This window comes from Cryptomeria japonica, chromosome 7, assembly GCF_030272615.1.
Source record: "Cryptomeria japonica chromosome 7, Sugi_1.0, whole genome shotgun sequence".
NCBI classification, from domain to species: domain Eukaryota; kingdom Viridiplantae; phylum Streptophyta; class Pinopsida; order Cupressales; family Cupressaceae; genus Cryptomeria; species Cryptomeria japonica.
Window position 1 is genome coordinate 618,747,011 of NC_081411.1, and position 22,360 is coordinate 618,769,370.

The 22,360-nt window shown below is 40.6% G+C and overlaps 1 protein-coding gene across 7 annotated transcripts in view; it reads left to right on the forward strand.

Annotated features, from left to right (window-relative positions):
- LOC131035833 (probable protein phosphatase 2C 41) overlaps nt 1-21,791 on the forward strand; it is an 88,961-nt gene extending 67,170 nt beyond the window's left edge. For 5 of the 7 annotated variants that reach the window (XM_057967568.2, XM_057967569.2, XM_057967570.2 and 2 more), the window contains 4 exons: nt 19,368-19,616; nt 19,833-20,115; nt 20,675-20,829; nt 20,984-21,791. In XM_057967568.2, the coding sequence (XP_057823551.2) occupies nt 19,368-19,616; nt 19,833-20,115; nt 20,675-20,829; nt 20,984-21,130 (834 nt within the window). In that variant the 3' untranslated portion in view covers nt 21,131-21,791. Of the gene's footprint in view, nt 1-19,367; nt 19,617-19,832; nt 20,116-20,674; nt 20,830-20,961 lie in introns of all 7 variants that reach the window. The other 2 variants (XM_057967571.2, XM_059207633.1) reach the window with 2 other exon arrangements.
- The last annotated feature ends 569 nt before the right edge of the window (nt 21,792-22,360 follow it).

Sequence of the window (22,360 nt, forward strand, 5' to 3'; positions counted from 1 at the left end):
CATATCTTTCATGAGAGCATCTATCTCATCTTGCAGCCTTCTCATCTGCTCTTCTTCTGATCTCCCAGCCATACTTCGTCTCACATGAGCCCCCTTGTACTGGTATAAGAATGAAAGGAATTCTCCTGAGGAAGCGAATCCATCATCTGCAACAAAGTCTTCATGCTCTGTCATCCTTATATCAACTATATCCCTAATATTAAAATCACCAGTTTCCACATCTACCTCTGCTTCAAAACCAGGTGGATAATCTTCTCTAGGGGAGTCAGCAGGGATGCTACTAGCAGTTGATTTTGGTGACATGTGAGCCAATGGCTTACTATCTCTTCCAGTGTTGACAAAATGGAGGAACTGTGGGGGTACTCTATGCATAATCTCTTCCTCATGCTGAAGTAGTTTTTTGGCTATCTCCGAAGGATCTTGGAGGTTTCCAAGTAGGTCTCCATCCACCATCCCCCTTGCTCTTTTCCACTTGAAAGCTTCCCAAGTCATCTCGCTTCTTTCTCTCAAAACCTTGGCCTCTTCCCTTTCAAGGTTCCTTATTAAATCGTCTGGCATTTGAGCCACATGTATTCCAGCCTTTAGCTTCTGTGATGCCCTTGCAGCTTTTATATATCCCTCAGGATCAAAGTTCTCTCTAGGATCACCTAGAGTCATGCCATAATAATCTAACTTATTTTGAAGTAAATGATAACTTTTAGAACTTTTAACAATGAAATCAGAAAACACCAGTAACCCTGGCACAATAGATTGTTTACCAAAATCTGTGAGATGTTTGGCATTGACAGCAGACAGTTGTCTTATAATCTCTAGACTAGCCACCCTGTTTGGCACTGTAATTGGAAGCATGTATGGCTTTCCTTCATACCCAAAAACCCTGATTTTTGTATGATTAGGGTGGCAATACCAATCACCCCAGTTGTGATCGATCTGAGACTCTGGAGAGAAGTCTTTTGGCCTGAGGAATCTTTTGATTTCAGGAGACAAAGCATAATTTCTATGTTGTCCGAAGGCTGCACTGAGTGGTTTTACAAAATATTCCTGAAAGTGCCAATACTGGTTGTTTATAAACCTTTGATCCCATGCAGAAACCCACAACTGGACTGGTTTCTTCAAACCATTTTTATCATAAGCTCTGATGCTAAAATCGTCTGACCAGAAATTGAATTCTTGTCCACAATAAAGAATAATGTGCATTAATAAGGAATACAATGAGAAATGAACGTTTACAAGGTCTCCTTTTAATTTTTCCAACCCATGATTTAGGGCTTCTGCAACATAAGTGGCATAGTCAAACGGCCTAGGGTCTTTTGACTGTAGATCAGCACATAGAACCATAACCCCAATATCCATGAGAGGATGAGCCTCTAAGCCTAATACTTGGGCTGCAGCATAGTATGTATACTTGAAATATGGATGGAATTGGTTGACATCAAAAGGCACCTTGTCATCTTTACTGAAAGGAACTAAGGACTTTCCCACTTTTGGCCGGTGAATGGGTAGTCTCCATGTCCTATAGATGTCCTCTAAATTGAAGAACTCTTGCGACAGTTTCTGTATATCAATTTTCTCTTCTACATCCCAGTCTAGATCAAACACCATATCAATGGTCTGTTTGTTAATTACCACCATAGGATTCCCTCGGTAGTCACATATGGTTTTGGTTTTTGGATCATAACAATCTACTAGGGCTTTCATTAATTCGACATCCACAAATACATTCGGAACTGCCAATTTCCCCAAATTTTTCTTCCACAGGTTACTCACGGGCTTAGGAGCATCCCTTCTCTTGTAACCAAATAAGAACAACTCATGTCCTCTGATTTCAGTCCATATGTCTCCTAAATGTTCAAATCTATCTTCCAACCCTTCCTCTTCACTTTTGATTTTTTTGGACCTCACACTGGATGCCGCGCACTGGTCTAACAGATCCTGAGCTAAAGCTCTACCCTCCTTTTTCTGTCGTTTGGGTTTCTCTTCAGGGTTCAATTCCTTTCCTTTCCTACTCTTTTTAGAAGAAGAAGATGGTTCCATAATTTCAATCAATGTGAGATATCACACTTACTTGGAGAATTGTCGAGCTCTTCTGACTGTTGTTTACGAACTTCAGCTAACTCCTTGTAACTTTCCGTCTTTTGGCCACAATCTGGTTCTTATGAAAATTCGATCAATTTAGCTGTAACTGTGTGGGCAACTTGTGCAATAGTTAATGTCTCTGTGTTTATAACGGCTACTCAAATGTTTAAACTTAATTGCAGATGTGACATCCTCAACTTGAGCCTTTAATTCCTTCGCGGGAAGTACTGTTCAGCTGAAAAGATTGTGAATCGAGATTTCGATGAAACCCCTGTCTTTGGTTGAATGCTTTAATCTTTCATCGAAAGTTCATTTTCCTCGATATCAACTCATCGGTGAATGGCCTTTGTCGAAAAACCATCTTCTAGTCTCCCCGAAATCATCCTCTCCTCGATGAAATCCTTTTCGATGAGTTATTCATGAATCTCAGTTCACGCGAGCCCTCCGAAATCCTTTTTTCTTCGATGTCCTTCTTTTATCGATGAAATCCCTCTGCTTTTATCGACATATTGTTATCGATAAGATTTGCTTTTCGATGAATGTTTTTTGAGTTTCCTTGGCAATTTTATTTCCTCGACTTCACTCTTTGTTGGCCTTTCACTTTTCGATGAAACTGGAATATCGATGAGCGGCTTCCTTCATTTACCGAAAGAGATATTCTGCTGAAGACATCTTAACTTAATGTTTTACACTTTATGTTTTATTTCGATGAAAGTATTCTTTCGGTGAAACTCATTTTGAGATGCTCGACATGATATTTTTTGCCGATGATCTTTTAGCTTTCACGCCTTTGGGAAGATTTTTAAGTTCAAATATATTGTTCAACAGCACCAACTTAGAGCTTTTCCCATAATGGAAGTGTTTCTTTCCAGGACGCACTTTGAAGAACACATGATCACCTGCCAAGAACTAGTGATCTACTCTATGGGCATCAACATACTTCTTCTGTTGGTCTTGAGCTACGATCAAATGGTCTTTGATATGAACTACTTGCTGCTCCATATTCTGAAGCATCTTAAGACCCAATAGAACACGGTCGACATAGACGACCATACAAAGCTTGGAAAGGTGGCATGCCAATAGAACTATGGTACCCATTATTATAGGCAAACTCAACCAAGTACAAATGGTCCTCCCAATGAGATTTCTAATCCATCACATACATGCGAAGCATGCCCTCCAAAACTTGATTGACTCTCTCTGTCTAATCGTTGGTCTCAGGATGGCATGCTGTAGAGAAGTCCAACATGTAGAAGTAAACATTGGGTCTCAATCTAATATGATCCTACGAGGTATCCCATGCAGTTGTATAATATCCACCATGAAAACATGTGCTACCAAAGTAATAGTATAAGAAGATTTGATGGGGGAGAAGTGTGCCACCTTGGACTATCTGTCCATTGTAATCATAATAGCATCGTGATGAAGCAAAGACATAGGTAGCCCCACTATAAAATCCATAGATATCGTGTCCCATTTCCACGTGAGAATGATGTGACTGTAAGAGACCTACGAGATGATGATTTTTTGCCTTCACCCTTTTACACTAAGGCACTTGGACACAAAGTTCGCAATATCACATCTCATCCCTCTTGAATGATACACCCGTCTAAGGTTTGCTTGCATCTTCTTGACGTTGGGATGTGCTGAATAAGGAGCACGATGTGCGTCAGACAAGATTAGGGTACGAAGACTAAGAGTATCAACAAGAGGAACATAAATATGACCAAGATGTTGCAATAATCCATCCGACTCCAAAGAATATCCTAAAAATTGGCCCTCCAGAACTCTCCCCAACTCAATGTCTTCTCTCACCTCCTGATAAAAAGTATCACTAGGAAGTGACTCAAGGATATGACTCCACAAATCTACACCAAGCGTCATCATTGAAATCTCATGTTTCCTACTCAAGGCAACTGCAACAACATTCTCCTTACCTTTAATGTAGTGGACATCAAAATCATACCCACAAAGGAACTCCAACGCTATCTAGCATTAAGTTTCAATTGAGTAAAGATGTACTATAAACTGCGATGGTCATTATGCAACTCAAATCAATGACCCAAAAGAAAGTGCCTCCAATGCACAAGTGCATGTACAACTACTGATAACTCCAAATCGTGTGTGGCGTAGTTCAGCTCATGATCCTTGAGCTTGCGGGACCCATATGAAATCACACGTCCATCTTGCATGAGACTTGCCCCCAAACCCTCCAAAGATGCATCAGTGCAAACAACCAAATCTCGTATAGGATTTGGCACTGCCAAGATAGTTGCATTGGTCAAACACTCCTTAAGAGCCTAAATTGCTGCCTCACACTGCTCTGACCAAACAAACTTCTTCCCTTTCCTCTAGAAGAGAAGTGATAGGATGTTCAAATCTAGAAATGCCTTTCAGAAAATGCTGGTAATACCTCGCCAATCCCATGAAACTGCGGACCTCCGAGACACTAGTCGGTATTGCCCAATCCATAGCCTAAATCTTGGAGGGATCTACTAAGATACCCTCCCCTAAGATGATATGGCCCAAATAACTCACCTCGGTTTGAAAGAAGTCTCACTTGGCCAAGTTGCCATATAATTGTTGAGTACGAAGACATTGCAAAAATTGATGCAAGTGGACCTCATGTTCCTCCATTGTCCTTGAATACACCAATATATCATCAAGAAATACAAGGACAAATCGGTCAAGGTAGGTGTGAAATACTCCATTCATCAAACTCATAAAGACTGAAGGTGCATTGGTGAACCCAAATGGGACAACCGTGAACTGATAATATCCATAACGAGTGTGAAATGTAGTCCAAGGAGCGCCAACCTTGTGAATGCGAAGCTGATGATAGCTTGACTTGATGTCTATCTTAGAGAACACTCTGGCTCCTTTCATCTGATCAAACAAATCATCAATCCTCGACAATGGATATCGGTTCTTCATCGTCACCTTGTTCAATTGCGGGTAACCAATGCACAAGTGAAGAGATTCGTCCTCCTTAACGAAAATGATAGGTGCTCCCCATTGGGAAACATTAGGACGAATGTGGCCTTTAGCTAACAACTCCTTCAATTGCAAACGAAGCTCACACAACTCCTGCGTGGTCATACTATAAGGTGCCCTAGAAATTGGGCTCAACTCCTAGAACAAGATAAATGTGGAATCCTATGTCACGCTTAGGCGGCATGCCTAGGATCTCACTTGGAAACACATCTGCAAAATGACAAAGAATAGGGCGATCATCAAGAGATACCTCTTGACTCTCACCCTCATCAAGATCACTCGCTCAGACCGCGAACAACTGACAACCCTGTCGCATACATTGCTTCAGCTGCACAACTGAGATCATGCATAGGGAAATGGGCCTCTGGACCCCTACAAGCTCAACCCTCTCACCATCATCATTCAAACACTTAATCGACTTACGCTAGGAATCAATACAAGCTTGATGTGCATCCAACCAATCACCCTAAAGGAAGAACACGTAGGTCTACGGTGGTAGTGAAGATGCCCAAATCCAACACACAACCACAAACTAGGGAATCTACAACCACTTTAGAATCAGTAGCCAATTGAACCTGCCAACTATCGTGTTGCCTTGTCGCCACAAGCTCGCATTACTCCACTAGAAAGGTTGATATAAAAGAATCCAAAGCACTGGAATCGAATAAGATAGAGATAGAAATCCCACACGACACACTTGAAGTCTCCATGATTGTGCCCTAATACTCAGCTTGACAGCTATCAACCGCCGCAATAACCCATGAGATCTCCTTGCATCCCCAATTGTAGGCTTAGAATTGGCTTGCCTCTGACTAGGTCTTGAAATTGATCTCTAGGAACAATGTACTACTTTGTGACCATGTTGACCACAAGTGCAACATCCTTCTCTACCATAACCACGACTTGCAGAAGGTGCACTAGACTGATGGAAACTACCCCTACTAGAGCTTTGCGGTGCACTTTGAGATGGCTAACTATGCTGAGATCGTTTATTATAGTACCAATTACAATCTCTACCTGATTGGGTACTTGTACTATGATGACTGAGATGGCCCTGAGAGGATCGCTGCTTCTGTTGCTATCTTGACCTCGGAGGTGTTGAGTGGACCCTAGATAATCTTGCGGGCTGAGACTAAGTGCCTCGTACTCAGGAACCTGGTGGACAACTCGTTCTCCTATCTAACCTCCCAGTCTTCTAGCCAGATTCTCCTCAATCAATCCCACCTTCTCTACAGTGATTTCCAAAGTCTTGGGCTTAAAGACCCAAACACCACCACCACTGATACAAGCATTAAGGCCTTGAACAAAATGGTGCACTAACATAGGCGCATCATCTTAAATGCTAGCATACTGCTTGAGCTTGAAGAATTGATGCTTGTACTAATCTACAATCATAGCCATGTAATGTAACTCATGGATTTCATTGGCACGCCCTTGACGATAGTCCTTTCAAAGGAAACGTGCACAAAATCTCTTTAAGAAGATCTCCCATGATATCGAGGCAATGTCTATGTGGAGCTTCTGCTCCTCCATATGCCACCACGTAGATGCAAAACCTTTGAGATGCATAATGGCACAATGAACCCTTGTATTACTGTTGTAAAGGCGCATAGCAAAGCACTGATCAAGCTCTATTAACCAAGTGTTTGCTCGAGTACAACCAATAGCACCCTCGAAGGTGGGTGGATGAGACCTAAGAAGATCTTGCATATGACCTGCAAGATACTATCTTACTTTGCCTTTGTGCGCTTTCTCCTAGGAACAACTCTAGAAAGACTAGGGCTATGAGAACACTCTCACACTGTTGAGATGGATAGGACTCCTCTTGCTGAGATACCTCCTGTCAAGGCCCCAAACAAGCTATGATCTCTTGTAACAAATTAAGCACCTGAGGACCCCCAAGACCACCATTCTGACCACCGCCTTGATTCTTTACATTGCTCATCTTGATGGTCAGCTTGATGCTCCTCCTGATGATCCTCTTGACAAGGACTCGGTCACGTACTACGGCAAGGAGGCATCCTTCGTAACACAACAATGAATACTTTAGAGAAAGCATATACATATCTATAAGCCATGCTAAGGCAATGAGAATACAATGATAAGCTTCAAAGAATACAATATAACAAACACACGCCACTCATGCCAAACATAATGAGCACATATACACCTGAGCTCCCAACATTTGAACATGGACTCTTATACCAAATGTAATGCCCCACCAAGGAGCCCTTGAGGATATGAGCAAATCATATAAGGAATACATGGAAATATTTTTTTTAATATTGATTAGGTCTGAACAAACATAACATATACAAGAACTATACTCAAACCTCAAGATTAGGTCAAATGGTCGGTTACTGACTATGCACAAGCGAAAGACTAAACACTCGAAACTTAAGACGAACAAGGGAAATGGTCTCCAAAACCCTAGGACAAGGTCTAAGAGGTGTTTAGGATCAAACATGACCATCCCCTAAGTTGCCAAGGTTGATTCGTCAAATAGGGCAAACTACTAAGTCCTAGGTGTCACAAATGGGTTCCGATGAAACCTAATTACAAACGGACATCCCTGGCACGATCCAAACTCACTTGAAACCTACTCAACACCCCTAGCACGATCCAAACTCACTTGAAACCTACTCAACACCTCTTTGAGGGTTTCTTGACATTGCTAGCTTCACAATGCATTCAAAATTGAGTCAAACTGACACTTTTAGCTCTTAGAATCGGCTCCGGATTGAACGGACAAGTGCGGGCTCTTGGGCTAGAAACAAGTATCACCATTGGATAGATGGACACTAGCATGGTATGCTGGTGTTCTCCACCCGCGCTAGTGTTCTTGGGACATGCTAGCATCCCTTAGACATGTTGGTGTCCTCTGGACAGGTGAACTTGCACTGAAGTCCCTAAGACGCACGTTCGTCCAAAATTAGTGAACTTCCAATACGGGTTGTACGAAGCCTTAGACACCCTAAACCCCTAGGTGAAGTCAGAATGTGAAAACAATTCCAGAATTGGGAGAAAATGGTGAAATGGTGAGAAAATGGGTCAAGTTAAGTGACACTAGGGCACCAAATTGCTCCTACAAGACGAGGGGGAGTTTGGGTGGATTCATTTCACAACTCAACCCACAACACCCACAATCGGCACATACAGACACATAATAGCCCAACACAACTAAAAATCACAATAGGACTTGAAGATACACTTGCTAGGTGGTTTTGGTTAAGCCTGGATAGCCTAGCTCTAAAGGGCTCAATCCTACAAGGTCTTGATCAATGACATGTGATCACAATAGGAGATGACTAAATCAATCTTTGTAACTCTAAGTAACATATCTACATCCATTTTAAAGCACCAAATGAAGTGTTCCTATTATATCAACATATTATAACATCAATGAGAAGCATGCATACTCATGTGTGGTGGCTGGTTCTAACACCGATCCACTAAAGTCTACACTAATCCATATCAATATGTTTCATTACATCAATCTCCACTTGGGGTGTTCTCAATATACATTTCAACACCAATTACAATAATTATATTAAATTACATTCATATTACAGCTTGAAATGAAGAAGGATGAAGAAGGTCAACTGTTGAGGAAGGTGAAGAGGCTCTCCAAAGTGCTCACAAACAAGTCCTCCGGTCCCCAACAGTGGTGTGCAATGCCACCCGACCATGTGGCACCCATAGGTCCATGCCACCGTGCTCGTGGAAATAGTCACATGGCCCATACACTCGAACAAGGCAAACAAGAACACAATGGCTTTACATTCACACCATACATGGAGCATACATGACACATCAAGCATACTTGGATGCAATGCACTATCAAGGATGGGATTGATACCAAGTTATGAATCCACCATAAGGTCACTACTCAAGTCTACATGAGGTTGGATATTAGAGACCAAGAAGCAGGAGTGTCATTGCATAGCTTGAAGGGATGGCTCATATGGAACAAAGTAGTCTTTTTGTGAAGACAAGGAAACTCAATCATTCCAAATCTATTCCCCATGGACGACCAAGCCTTCCCAATACGTATTGAGCCTTTTACAAACACTCATGGCATGTAAGGGACATCCATAATTATCTTATTAGTGTGTTAATCCCATTTTTTTAGTTACGTTTTCTCTTATTAATTCAACTCTCCAATGTGTTACCATGGCGGCCACTTTGGGCCGTGACCCTCATTGAGAGCCACTCTTGTAATTGACTCTAAATACCCACACCCAAGCTCATCTCATTCCCATGAATGAGGGATAATGCATAAACGATGCCAAATCCATTGATAATACACAAGAATTTCATATAAAAAATGCATTTCAAATCACATATGCATAAATACTCAAATGGTCTCAAAGGCATGGAATTGGATCCGAATCGATCCCAATTTGAAAATTAGATATATAATACTATGACTCCACATTATAATTTCATATCTTGAACATCAAATTCTCACTTTTATAAAATATCCAATTTGGCTAAAAACCAGTCATGGAGCCTTCATGGGAAAGCCTTTGCATCTTACTTGAAGGTTCACTTCTATACCGTGGATACAAAAAATAATCTGGCTAAAAACCAGTCGTGGATAAGAAATCAATATATATATATATATATATGAGATGGTTGAAAGATTAGATTTTATTAGATTTTATTTGACCAATGGAATGGGACTTCCTTGAAAAGGAGGGGAGAGGACGTGGGATTGTAATGGAAGGGCATTGACACACAATCTTGAGCTTGAGTAGTGATGATTTAAGCCTAAGAAATTGATTGGCATTTTTTGTTTCGTTGTTTGCGATTACAATCATTTGCGGGCTAATAGAGTCTAGACTTTGGGCTTAGGACATGAATTAATACATTAATAGTTCCTCAGCCATTCTTCATTTTGTGAAATAGAGTCTGCTTGGTTATCCCTTTTCTGGCAAATTTGTTGGTGTAATTATTTATTCATCTTGGATATAATTACACTTAAATTTACTTAGGTACATGCACAACATTGTAGTTTGCATATGAGACACTTAGGGAGATGTGATACATTGGGAGTGTGTATGTAGGAGAATTTCCACCTTTTAGGGCATGAATTAATAAATTAATAGTTACTCATCCATTATTCATTTTGTGAAATAGAGTCTGCTTGGTCATCCGTTTTCTGACAAATTTGTTGGTGTAATTATTTATTCATCTTGGATATAATTACACTTTACTTAAGTTTACTTAGGTACATGCACAACATTGTAGTTTGCATATGAGACACTTAGGGAGATGTGATGCATTGGGAGTGTCTCTGTAGGAGAATTTCCACCTTTTATGGTGTGATATTGTTGTTACTTATCATATTCACTTATTGTGGAGTGATAATTCCACCTTCAGTGGGTGATCCACCTGATGTGGAATATTTTACTATTTCTCCTACCTACCCCTACCTACCCTTGCATCTCATTAAGCCACATGTTATCATTGTGTGCTCTCTTGTCTCTTAGCCTTGTCTTTATAAGCAGGCTTATCCTACATTGTATGTAACAACAACGATCTTGATGATCCAGTTGATCACATGTTGCATCATTAATAGGAATACAGTTTATTCTTGTCACATTTTGTTCTCTCTTATTTGTGGTTTCCATTGCCTCTAGATCTTGGCAAAATCTCACAAAATTAATATATAAATAGTAAAATTTTCCAGGGACTGTTATAGGGCCCCTACATGAAAATAAAATCTCTAAGTAATCCAATTCAATCAGTTATAAAGAGAAAAATAAATAACTGTATACACACAAGTACATTTCAAGATATGCTAAGAGATCAGTTGTGGCTAAATCCAATCATGTCTATGAATCTCACAAAGATATGATGAACTAACATATAAATGGTAAATTTTTCTAGGGACTTGTTGTGACCTAATCACACATCACCCCATCCCGGATAGGGACCCCCCCTTTGCTTTTAGGCCCTTTTGGTTGTTTGGCTTTCGTTTTTTGTGTGTTAGTGGCAATCTCTTCAATCTCTCCGTGTTACAGGTGTTTGGGAGTTAGTTGGGGTTAATCTGCTTCTCCGTCAAGCAAATTCTGTGAGATCTAGGGTTCGTTTTGTCCTTTTTTTAGGGTTTTGCCTTCTGTCCTAGATTTTAGGGGTTCCTGTTAGGGTTTTGAAAAAACTAAGCATACGACTGGAGCCAGGACCCTTCAGGGGACCTCCCAGCAAAATTTGAGCCCAAACAGAGTAATTTTCTATTTTTAGAATGTCCCTATTTTTTAGGGATTTTCCGAGTTCCAGAATGTCGCCATTTTGCCAAAAATCAAACTTACTATTTCTAGTAATTTCTATTTTTAGTAAATTTCTATTTTTAGTAAGTCATCCTGCGCCCTGCCTTGGGCTCTAACTCTGACATTTTGGAAAGTTTCTATTTCGGGAAAGTCTATTTGTGGCAGGATCAGGCTAGCAGGCAACAGAGAGTCAACATGCACAATCACTTCTAAATCTGGAAAGTTGAAAGCAGACAGGCAGGGGTCTAAAATGGCTAAATCTGAAGAATCATCCCTGAAGTGGAAGGTCAAAATATTCTAAGTCTGGAAGTCATTCACAAGCAGGAAATTCCGCCTCTCCATGGACAGAGCAAAAATACGCCTAGGTCAGGCCTGGGGCGTTGAAACCAAGGAGGCATTCACAAGTACAATTTTCTGCCTCTCCATGGACAGAGTGAAAATGCGCCCAGGTCAGGCCTGGGGCGTTGAAATGAAGAATTCATTCACAACTGCAAAATTCCACCTCTCCACGGACAGGGTGAAAATGCGCCCAGGTCAGGCCTGGGGCGCTTAAATCAAGAATGCATTCACAACTGCAAAATTCCACCTCTCCATGGACAGGGTGAAAATGCGCCCAGGTCAGGCCTGGGGCGCTAAAACCAAGAAAGCATTCACAGGCACAATTTTTCGCCTCTCCATGGACAGAGTGAAAATGCACCCAGGTCAGGCCTGGGGCGCTGAAACCAAGGAGGCATTCACAACTGCAATTTTCCACCTCTCCATGGACAGAGTGAAAATGTGCCCAGGTCAGGCCTGGGGCACTGAAATCATGAAGGCATTCACAAGTGGAAAATTCATGAATCCTTGGCATGGTAAAATTTCACCTAAACAGAAAATTTGAAATTTTGCCTAAGGCATGGATTTCGAGGAGTCAAGGAAGAATAAGAAATAGAAATTCCCCTCGGGCGAATCTTCAATTATGCTATTTTTAGACATCAAATCTTGGCCAAATATGGAAATTTTTATAGATTCCGAATCAGGACAAAATTCCCCATCCAATGAACTTGACTCCTAAAATTTAGGAAGATCCCTAAAAAATAGGGATATGGAGAAAAGCCGGGAAAGTTCCTCCAACGGCACGAGATGACGAGCCAGAGTGGAATTGAGCAAATCCTGAGAAAGATCCTGCAATCTCCCTCCAAAATTGGAAAGTATGGAATCAACGAGTTGGCAGGAGGAATCTTCCAAAGCATGACGTATGACTGGGAGCATTTAAGGAAGGTTCTAAATTCGAACTTACATGCATGGGAAACTGCCTTGCATGTCATAATAATTAAGGAAAGTATGACGCACCATAAATGCAGTTACTTGTTTGGTACCTCTTGGGAATTGTATATAAGTTGGAAAAAACATTTCATTTTTCACGTGCGAGATTCGGGAAAGGAAGAGTGAAGAAGTGAAAAGTTTTTTATACTTTGGTCTCTATTTCATCATTTTGAAATATTCCCAGGATGGCGGAACCTAGCAGGACAGCTACTATCTCCAGGCAAGCAATGATCAAAGCAGAGACAAAGGGTTTTCTCCCCCATTCTCGGTTGAATTCAAGATGGGAGGAGATCAGTGATACCAACTTCGGCATGTTCAACTGGGCTGCATTCAAGATAAGAATGTTCGGAACTGCAGGACACAATCCATCTCTGACAGCTGTCAAGATTGTGAGAAGCGGAATAGTTGCAGTAGCTGGCTTTCCTCCCGCCATTCAATGCCCAGATCTAGTCTTGGAATGTGCAGCACGTTACAATCTGGAGCGGAAGACGATCTCAACGCCAGATGGCAAGTTACTGGCAACATTGACTCCAGAGGCGATTGGTGAAGCCTTCGGAATCCCTTCACATTACTCCATGACATACAGGACCAGCAGCGGAGCCCAAGCAGTCTATGAAGCAGGCCCCACCAGGTGTGCTGATTTGATCAACAAGCAATGGCTGCTGAAACCTAGAGTACACGTGTCCAAGATGCCCAAAACTCTCACAATCTTCGAGTTCAAGCAGGAATATGTAGACATGATAAAAATGTTGAGCAGAGTAATGGGATGCTCGCACATGGTGAACTTCGAGCCTTGGATGTTCTTCTACATTGGTGAGATCATGAATTCTAATACATTGATTGACTGGGCTAGATTGATCAGCCACTACTTGCACGACCAATTGAAGAACCTGCAGGAGAAAAAGTCTCAGTCCTTCTTCATGAGTTCCTACCTATTCTATATGCTGGCACGAAGGGGCGGATTTGATGGGCTGCCAGCAAGAGGAATCATGGGCTGCGGGCCAGCTCAGCTAAAGGTGCATGAATGTTATCCTTAGCTACATCTCAACAACGTGAATTCCTACAAGTTGGCGAATGACACCTTCACCATGTACCTGACACGACTTATGCAAAATAAGTTGCACATGAGGTTGTCCCCGCAAGCAAGTGCTTTCGTCCAGAAGTATGGCGCTGCATTCCTGCAGTTCCCCAAGTTTACCTACATCAGGACACAGGGTTTCTCCTTCCAATCTTACAGATTGCCTCGATATCCGTCAGATAAGCTTATACTGCTCGAGCTCATGAGGCAATTGACTGCCTACGATCAGCTGCAGAAGAAGAAGAAGCAATCTATTGAATTCCCAATTGTTTTGGGAGATTTCATGGAGATATGCCCAGGATTGGAGGCCGCTGAAAGTGCAGCAAGTGAGTTGGCATTCTACCGACTACCATTTTACACTTCCAGGGCCCAATATGATCCTTACAGCCAGATTAGGAAGGTTGCTGGTGTCAAATTCATACACAGATTTCACTTGGAGGATTACTGGGCCGGTGCCGAGGATGACTTTGAAGTCCGGAGAAGAATGCACTCCAGACTGCCCCTCGACACCATCAGAATAAGTGAGATCCATCAGGTGCCAGATCAGGTGAAGGAAGACTCAGATTTGATGCAACCTGAATTCGAGAGGATAAAAGATCAACCTATCCTGTTGCTAGATTGGTCGGAGCCTGAGGTAGATGATTTGAACACTTTGGCTAGGCCAGTGCTAAAATTCGCTAAGCACTGGATTGACAGGCAGACAAGAAAGCTGGTTGAAAACCATGTTCCTTTGACATACCAGTTGATGGGGAATCTGGATTCTCACAGCGAGGCAACTGAAGACTCTTCGCAGGGTCAGGCAGGAAGAGAGGCCCGGATAGACAAAGGAAAAAGTGCCCCAAAGAGGCCAAGGATAACAAAGACGAAGGATGCCCAACAGGAAATCCTGCGCGAGGTTCAATAGGAAGCCCAGTAGGAGGAGCCTCCACAAAAGAGAACGAGGACGGGAAGGGCAGTCAGCTTCGCGAGCGTACAAGAAATAGAAATGTTCCCACATCCCGCAGGCCCACTTCTAGGAAACGTTCTAGCACCTGATATACTCAGCATCAATGCTTCATAGGGCCGTCATTAGCCAAGAAGTCAAAGGCAAGAGGTTTCTCCGTGCCTGGAAGAAGTTCGCCAGGATAATTTCATAGAGACTATCCCTGGCGAAATGGAAGAGGCATCTCAAGAGCGGGAGCATGCAGTGGAGTACAACCATTCCATCCCCGCGCCAGATTGGTTGGTAGGCAGATTGGGAAATGAAGCAAGAGGGGAGCCCAACCCTGCTCAGGAATTAGAAGAATTATTGAAGAGGATGGATCAGCCACTGGAAAGGAAGGCCCCCCGGAAGTTTTCCAAGGTAGTCAGGGAAGAATCCGGAGCCCGGACCTTGCACATTGCTGAACCTGCTGTGGATAGGGATAGGAGTGAGATCAGGCAGGAAGATTACGTCATCAGACAGGTAGATCTTGGCCATGCTTCCACCAGTCAAGTAATGGGAGATTTTGACGATTCTTCCTTTGCCATGGAGGAGAAATTGCTGAAAACAAAAGCAAAGTGTAAACGACTGAAGGAGGAAAACGAACTTCTATGTGAGTATGTCAGGAGTTTCAAGAAACCCCTCAGGGAAGCATGTCCTTCAGCCACTCCCCCTCCCTTCCTTCCTAAGGAAGTAATTGACGATGCGGAACTTACAAAGGCAATGGCATAGAATTCTCGAGAATGGATAGAGGATGTTTATGCTGAGGCAGGGAAATTTGTAGAAGATCTAGCTCAGCTCCATTCAAGGTTCGTGGCCCTCCTAAGTAGATTGGAAACGGCGGAAGGACTATGGGAAGACGTTGATGTCTACCAAGACTTAACCATTTCCCGACTCAGGGCTCTGATGAGGACTCCAAGGCAAACATTGGTAGACGGGAAAGTAATCCAGGATAATGAAGCCTACGACTTTCCGCGATGGTTCTACGCCATTTGTTCAGGGAAGAACACCCTTGATAAATTCAGCATTGATTCCGTCACCTTGAAGGAATCCATCAGAGGGATACAGGAAGAAATCCTCAGTGCCATGGAAGCTTTATTTTCGAGGAAACTCAGCGACGGGGGAATAACAGTGAATTCTTTGAAATCCCAGTTGCATGATTTCTTCTTCGTCGGTTCGTTTCCCAAAGAACATTTTGCAAATGTTTCTTCATTCTTCGGTATGATGAAGAAAACACAAGAAGCTATGGCGGATTGGGAAAGTTTCTTTTCCAGAAGTGAAGAGGAGATTGCCTTGATGGAATTCAACATCGAGAATGTGCCAAGTGTCTCCATCGGAGAATTGGAAGCCGTCGTCGGTAGGTTCATTACTTACGCCATTAATGAGTGAGATAATGGTCGTCCGTTTTTGGATGAAAGTCTTTTGATTGAACCATAGTGGCGTATTTATGACTGAAGGGAACATTGACTAGGCGCGGGACCGGTCAACGGATGCCGCCACAGGATAAGGGAATCTTCTTGCATGTCGTCCCCTCATAATGGTTTTATGACGGATTCTTTTTGCATGTCGCCGTCGCTTGAAGAGTGATGGGTATTTATGACGATGTCAGTTATATTCTGGGCATGATCATCATCATGGGCGCTATTTTAGGCCCTTTTAAATTTATTGTAAGTGGGCATAATGGGTTATTTAATGCAGATTCCCACCTTGTTGCATCATGTGTGGAGAATCTTTTTGGGTAAACCCTAATTAGGGTTTTGCATGTAATCTGGGCTTGAGGCCTATATAAGGGGGTGACCCCCTCATTTGTAATTAGGAGAGACTATAGTCAGAGATTGTTGCTAAGAGTTTTGAAGCAAACACTTAATACATTGTTCAATTGTTGGTGTGTTCTTGTGTTGTTTCCGAACTCGCATGGTCTCGTTCTCTTCATAGATTAGATTTGTTTTCATGCAATTAGATGAATTGGATTTGATAGGATCGCTTGTTGCCAAATTCCTGCTCATACTTTTGGTGTGCGGCTGATTGTTGCATGCCATGCAAAGTTAGTCTAAGCCTCGTTATAAGTGTATGTTCAACTTCGATTGTTAGAAGAGATTGTTCTATCTGATGGTTTCTTTTGACGATTCGAAAATCTTTAGCACTCCCCCTGAAGATTGCACCGCCTTCGTGTAAGTTGTGCTTTGCTGGCAAAGCGAAGCGCGGTTAGATTTTGCACAAGTTTATCCCGTCTCCTCGTTCCTAGGGTTAGATTACCTTTAGTTTAGTTTCCCTCTACCCTATTCCTATTTACTTTCTGCATATTTCATAATCCGAAAATCTAAAACTTAGAGCTTCATTGCAAATCATCTGCGTCGATAAATTCTCGAGCTTGCATAGATTTCTTCAACATATGTAAGGCCCCTTGGATTACCAGCAATCACATCGGCCAACTGAGTCACATCCACAGCATAAAAGGAACCTTGGAGTCGGTTGTCTGTTTCTCCTACTATATCAGCATGCAATCGTACTTTGATCAAGAGAGAGTGAAGTGACCGTTGGGCAACTTTATTCTGTGTTGGACACCGTCATAAAAAACACGTCAACAGGACTGTTATTAGGCACCTACATGAAAAGTAAAATCTCTAAGTAATCCAATTCAATCAGTTATAAAGAGAAAAATAAAAAACTGTATACACGAGATCTTTTATGGCTAAATTCAATCATGTCTATGAATCTCACAAAGATAACTCACACCCCACACACACACACACATAGAGGATAAATTTCCAGGAACTGTAATAGGGCCCCTACATGACCCTACATGAAAAGTAAAATCTCTAGGCAATCCAATTCAGTCAGTTTTAAAGAGAAAAATAAAAAACTGTATACATGGAAGTGCATTTTGAGATATGCCACAAGATCAGTTATGGCTAAATCCAATCGTGTCTATGAATCTCACAAAGATAACTTACACGTTTACACCCCATATACAATTTTACTATTTTCTAAGTTTCAAGCCAAACTCCTCATTATGGTAACTCAACAAATAGTCCCTTCCAAATCTCCATCGACAAACTGTTACTGTAGAAAAGATATTTCCTAATACACCTATCCCTTTCACTGTTTACAGTTTCTCCAAGTACGGACATAACTGAATCAATGTAGTTTGAAATTGATGCAAACTAACGAGTGCAGACTGTCACTGGAGCCACACACTATCACCCTTCTATTGAGTGCTTAATCATCCTCTAAAGCATACACAAACCTTGTATTTCTAACATTAAACATCCAAATGTTTTCAAATCAAAAAAGTTATTGAGAGCATTCCTTAGTGGTAGATCTGACCTAAGGTTGAGAAATTATTGAACTTACATGCCCAGTTTCTTCTGAACATATTTCATTGGCAGAGTGATTGATCAATGCCCACTTATTAGTAGATTGGATGCATAATGTTGTAAGGGATCAGAAAGGTTGGAAAAATTGCTATAGAGGAAAATCTTTAAATCTATCCAATTTTCTTCCCAGTTTTCATAGTTTTTAGAAAGGTGGACGTGTGCAAAATAACCACCAATATCTTGAAGAACTGTACAGGGATAGCAATCCATGGCATAGAAGTGAACCTTCAAGTAAGATGCGATGGCTTTCCCATGCAGCAAGTATGATCTAAAAACAAGCAGCATTTATTGATGTAAGAAATGGTTAAGTATTTTCCCATATTTGCCATATTTACAACATCGTTGGATAACAGCTGGTTGATATTTTAAATTTGCAAGTCTCTCTTCCCTTTTTGAAAGCCCAACTTCAATAGTTGACAGAAGACCAGCTACTGCACTGCCTTCCCTGCAAACATGAGTGAATTTAAACTCTCTAAATGAAGATGAGATTCCATATTACCTTTGATAATATGAACAACCCACACCAAGGGCAATTTCCATTCGACATCCTGTCAATAATAATCATAGTTTGGCCTTCAATTCTGAGCTTTCAAAATTGCTTGACCTTGGCTATCACAGACAATTCCTCCTCCATTGGATTGCCTAGGATCTTTTTTTGTGGTTCTATTCAAGTCTAGTTTTAATCATCTACTTACAGGGGGAAACCAATTAAGGGAAGCACTGTTAGATTTTAATTCTCAGACCCCCTGACATATACGAATGTGTATGTATATATTATATATGCTCACAAATATATACACATGAAGATAGGTGTATGTACAATGTACACAAACATATTACATATTTATATATATGTACATATATGTAAGAATACACACACATCTGTAGCTGCATCTGTATCTTGGTAGTGTAGGGGATATTCTAATATAAAGATATATCACATGTTGATTGTTTTCATTTTCAATACAAGGAGTGCTTATTTTAAAGTTTTTTTCAGAAATGTTGTCTTCCACAAACTGCTCATGAAAATTTCCTAGTTTTTAAGCTTTCACAAAAAAATTTCTTCAAAAAATCATTATTGTTTGAAAATTATTATCAATATATATTTGAAACTTAATTTTAAATAAGCTCTCCCTAATTCAATGACTATGTAATAGCTTTCGAATGGCATATTTTAGAAGTCGATGAAGGTGGTTTGTAATTTCTTCCTGTATATCATGTTTTTCTGGACATTTATAATTCAGACACAAGAATATGGACATTGTTTTTAGGTCTTATATATGAATTGATGTATCTTGTAGAGTGGCAAGGGTGTGGGCTCATCTGGTAATAGTGGAAAAGGGAAGAGCCGCCAAAGTGCCAACAAAATTGTTCATGGATTCAGTCTAGTGAAAGGCAAGTCAAGTCACCCTATGGAGGATTATCATGCAGCTGAGTTCAAAAAAACAAAAGGCCATGAGTTGGGATTGTTTGCTATTTTTGATGGTCATTTAGGCAGCGATGTGGCTTCATACTTGCAGAAGAATTTGTTTCACAACATTTTAAGTGAGGTGAGTTATTCTAGACAATGGGACAACCAGTTTGTGTGTATTGCATTGCATTTTGATATTTCCATCTGTCATTTAGAAACTGAAGCACATTACTTAGAAACTGGAAAGTTGGTACATTTGAATTGGCAGTGCACAATGTACTGCAGTCTTTTGGATCTTTGCAATTTATTTGTAGTATCATCACCGAAATCCTAATTAGGTTAGCATTTTTTTCAGGAAGAATTTTGGTTTCACCCTACTAGGGCAATTACTAAAGCTTATGAGAAAACAGACAAGGCTATTCTTAGAGAGACACCAGGCTTGGGTCAAGGGGGCTCCACTGCTGTTACAGCCATCCTAATAGATGGTAGAAAACTCTTTGTGGCAAATGTTGGCGACTCTAGAGCAGTTTTGTGTCGGAATGGAAAAGCTTCTCAGCTCTCAATCGATCATGAGCCAGGCACCAGTGCAGAGCGGGGCAGTATTGAGAATAAAGGAGGCTTTGTGTCAAATATGCCAGGTTATTTATGTAGTTCTAAATTAGGAATTTTGTAATTTATCTTTTTTTCTTTTCACATAGATTTTGAAAAAACACCTTTATTCTAACTGTTAATGTCCTTGGCTGTCAAAAATTGCAACATTTAATGAAAGATTTTACAAATATGGTTGTTTTATGTGTTAGATAATTTTGCACTATGTTAATCATAGCTGCCTTATGTTTCCATGCATTATAATTCAAAGAGGGCTCTGAACATGGAAGGTCTTGTTATCTGGTATTGGTCAATCACGAGGCCATCCTGTTGTAGTCTTCCATTAGGGTTCCTACGCATGCAAGCACACTAATATAGCAATGCGCGCATGCTTGATTTCATGGGGGATTTCTAGTTTGTGGAAACAAGGACATGCCCCAATTAGTTTTAATGAAATTGGAACTTTTCTTCTCTTTGGTTCGCTTGATATGAATGATTTGAACAGTTACTTGCTACCAATTTTAAAACTAGTTGAAGTTATTCTTTTTTTTTCATTGTTTTCTTATTTTCTTTATTTTTTATACTCATTCTTAAGAATTTCTATTACAGGAGATGTTCCTAGAGTGGATGGACAACTAGCTGTTTCTCGAGCATTTGGAGACAAGAGCCTCAAATCCCATTTACGGTCAGACCCTGATGTCAGAGAGATTGACATTGATCAAGGAACTGAGTTTTTGATTCTTGCCAGTGATGGTTTGTGGAAGGTTGTTTTTAATCATCCATGCATATAGTATTTCCTCTTATCATACTATGTTAAAATTTAAGGCTCATATACGATATTTGCTTTCTGTTAGTCTTACTTGGACATCACTCTGACTTGGGATCTGGTAGTCAAGTTTTAGTTTTTATGGTATCCAGGTAATGAAAAATCAAGAGGCAGTTGATTTTGTCAAGAAAATCAGGGATCCACAAGTTGCAGCAAAGCGTTTGACGAGTGAAGCGGTGAATCGTGAAAGCAAGGATGATATATCTTGCATTGTAGTTCGTTTCAATCAACTCCATTGAAGCAGGACTCGTATGCAAGCATTTTTATAATCGTCAAATCCAGCATACAAATGTTCTGGTTTTACTCAGAAATGCTCACTCTCTGTCTTAAAGGTTTTGAGGGTGCCCTTCTATAGGACCCATGATAATGCACATCAAGCCTTTCTTATTGAATCAGTACATATAAAGAGCCGGTTCTTCATTGTGATCAACAGTTCACATGTACTCAAAATTTCTGTACAAATTTGGTATTGTGCATTGTAACAGTAGCTTGAGAAATTGAAGAAATTATTTGTATTGTAGAAATCATGGGAATCTAGACCATATGATTCGCAATCCCTGAAACGGTAGGCGAATTGTTCACCTGTAAGAGATGCAAAGTAATTTGGATTGCACATATTCATCCGTCAAATGGAGCTTCTAATAGTGGATTATATTTCTGGATGCTCTCTCAACCAAGATAGTGTTTGTATACTTCATTAACTGGTGATACTTAGCTATTTGATGTGCCTCAATTCATCGTTGCTGCCAGTGTTGACCAAATGTGGAGGTCAAAATTTCACACGGTTACATATTGGTTTGAAACTCCACAGGAGTGATCTTTTTTTGTCTATCCTCTTATTCAACTATGAAAAGAAAATGTTGTGGCTGATAGTATAGGTAGTTTGACATCTTTGCTTAATTCGTTTCTTACGGCTTGCACATAACTTCATGAAAATACGTGGACTGCTTTTGAGTTTTTTTTTGGAGAAGGCATGCCTATAAATATTACTTGAAGTTTGAAATTATATGGGTTAATGAATTGGATATTCCTGTTTAAAAATAAAAATACAAGCTAACAATATTCCTTTCATAGTTGTACAGAACAACAGCACCTTGTAGTGCATGAGGCTGAACAATCATGGTCAACTTTCTTGAAGCATAGCATACTAATTTGCAAATTCAAATGTATCTTCTATGTAATCCATATTTTTGAGCTAATGATTTTGGCTGATGGGTTTCTAATTCAATTCAGGATGGCAAAAGCTGGTCGTTAAATGATTATACTGTGAAGGCCGTATTACTCATTTTCTTTTAAATGTGATTTTGTAGTTTTAAAAAAAGTTTGTTCAAATTTTTTGTAAATATTTTTTGAGTTTCTAAAATAGAAAAGGAAATTACAACCAGCAAGTGTCAGAGGTAGGACCCTTGCCACCCTTAAGACCTTTCTAGGAACAGTTTTAAATCTAGACTGGAAGTAATGGCTTTTAC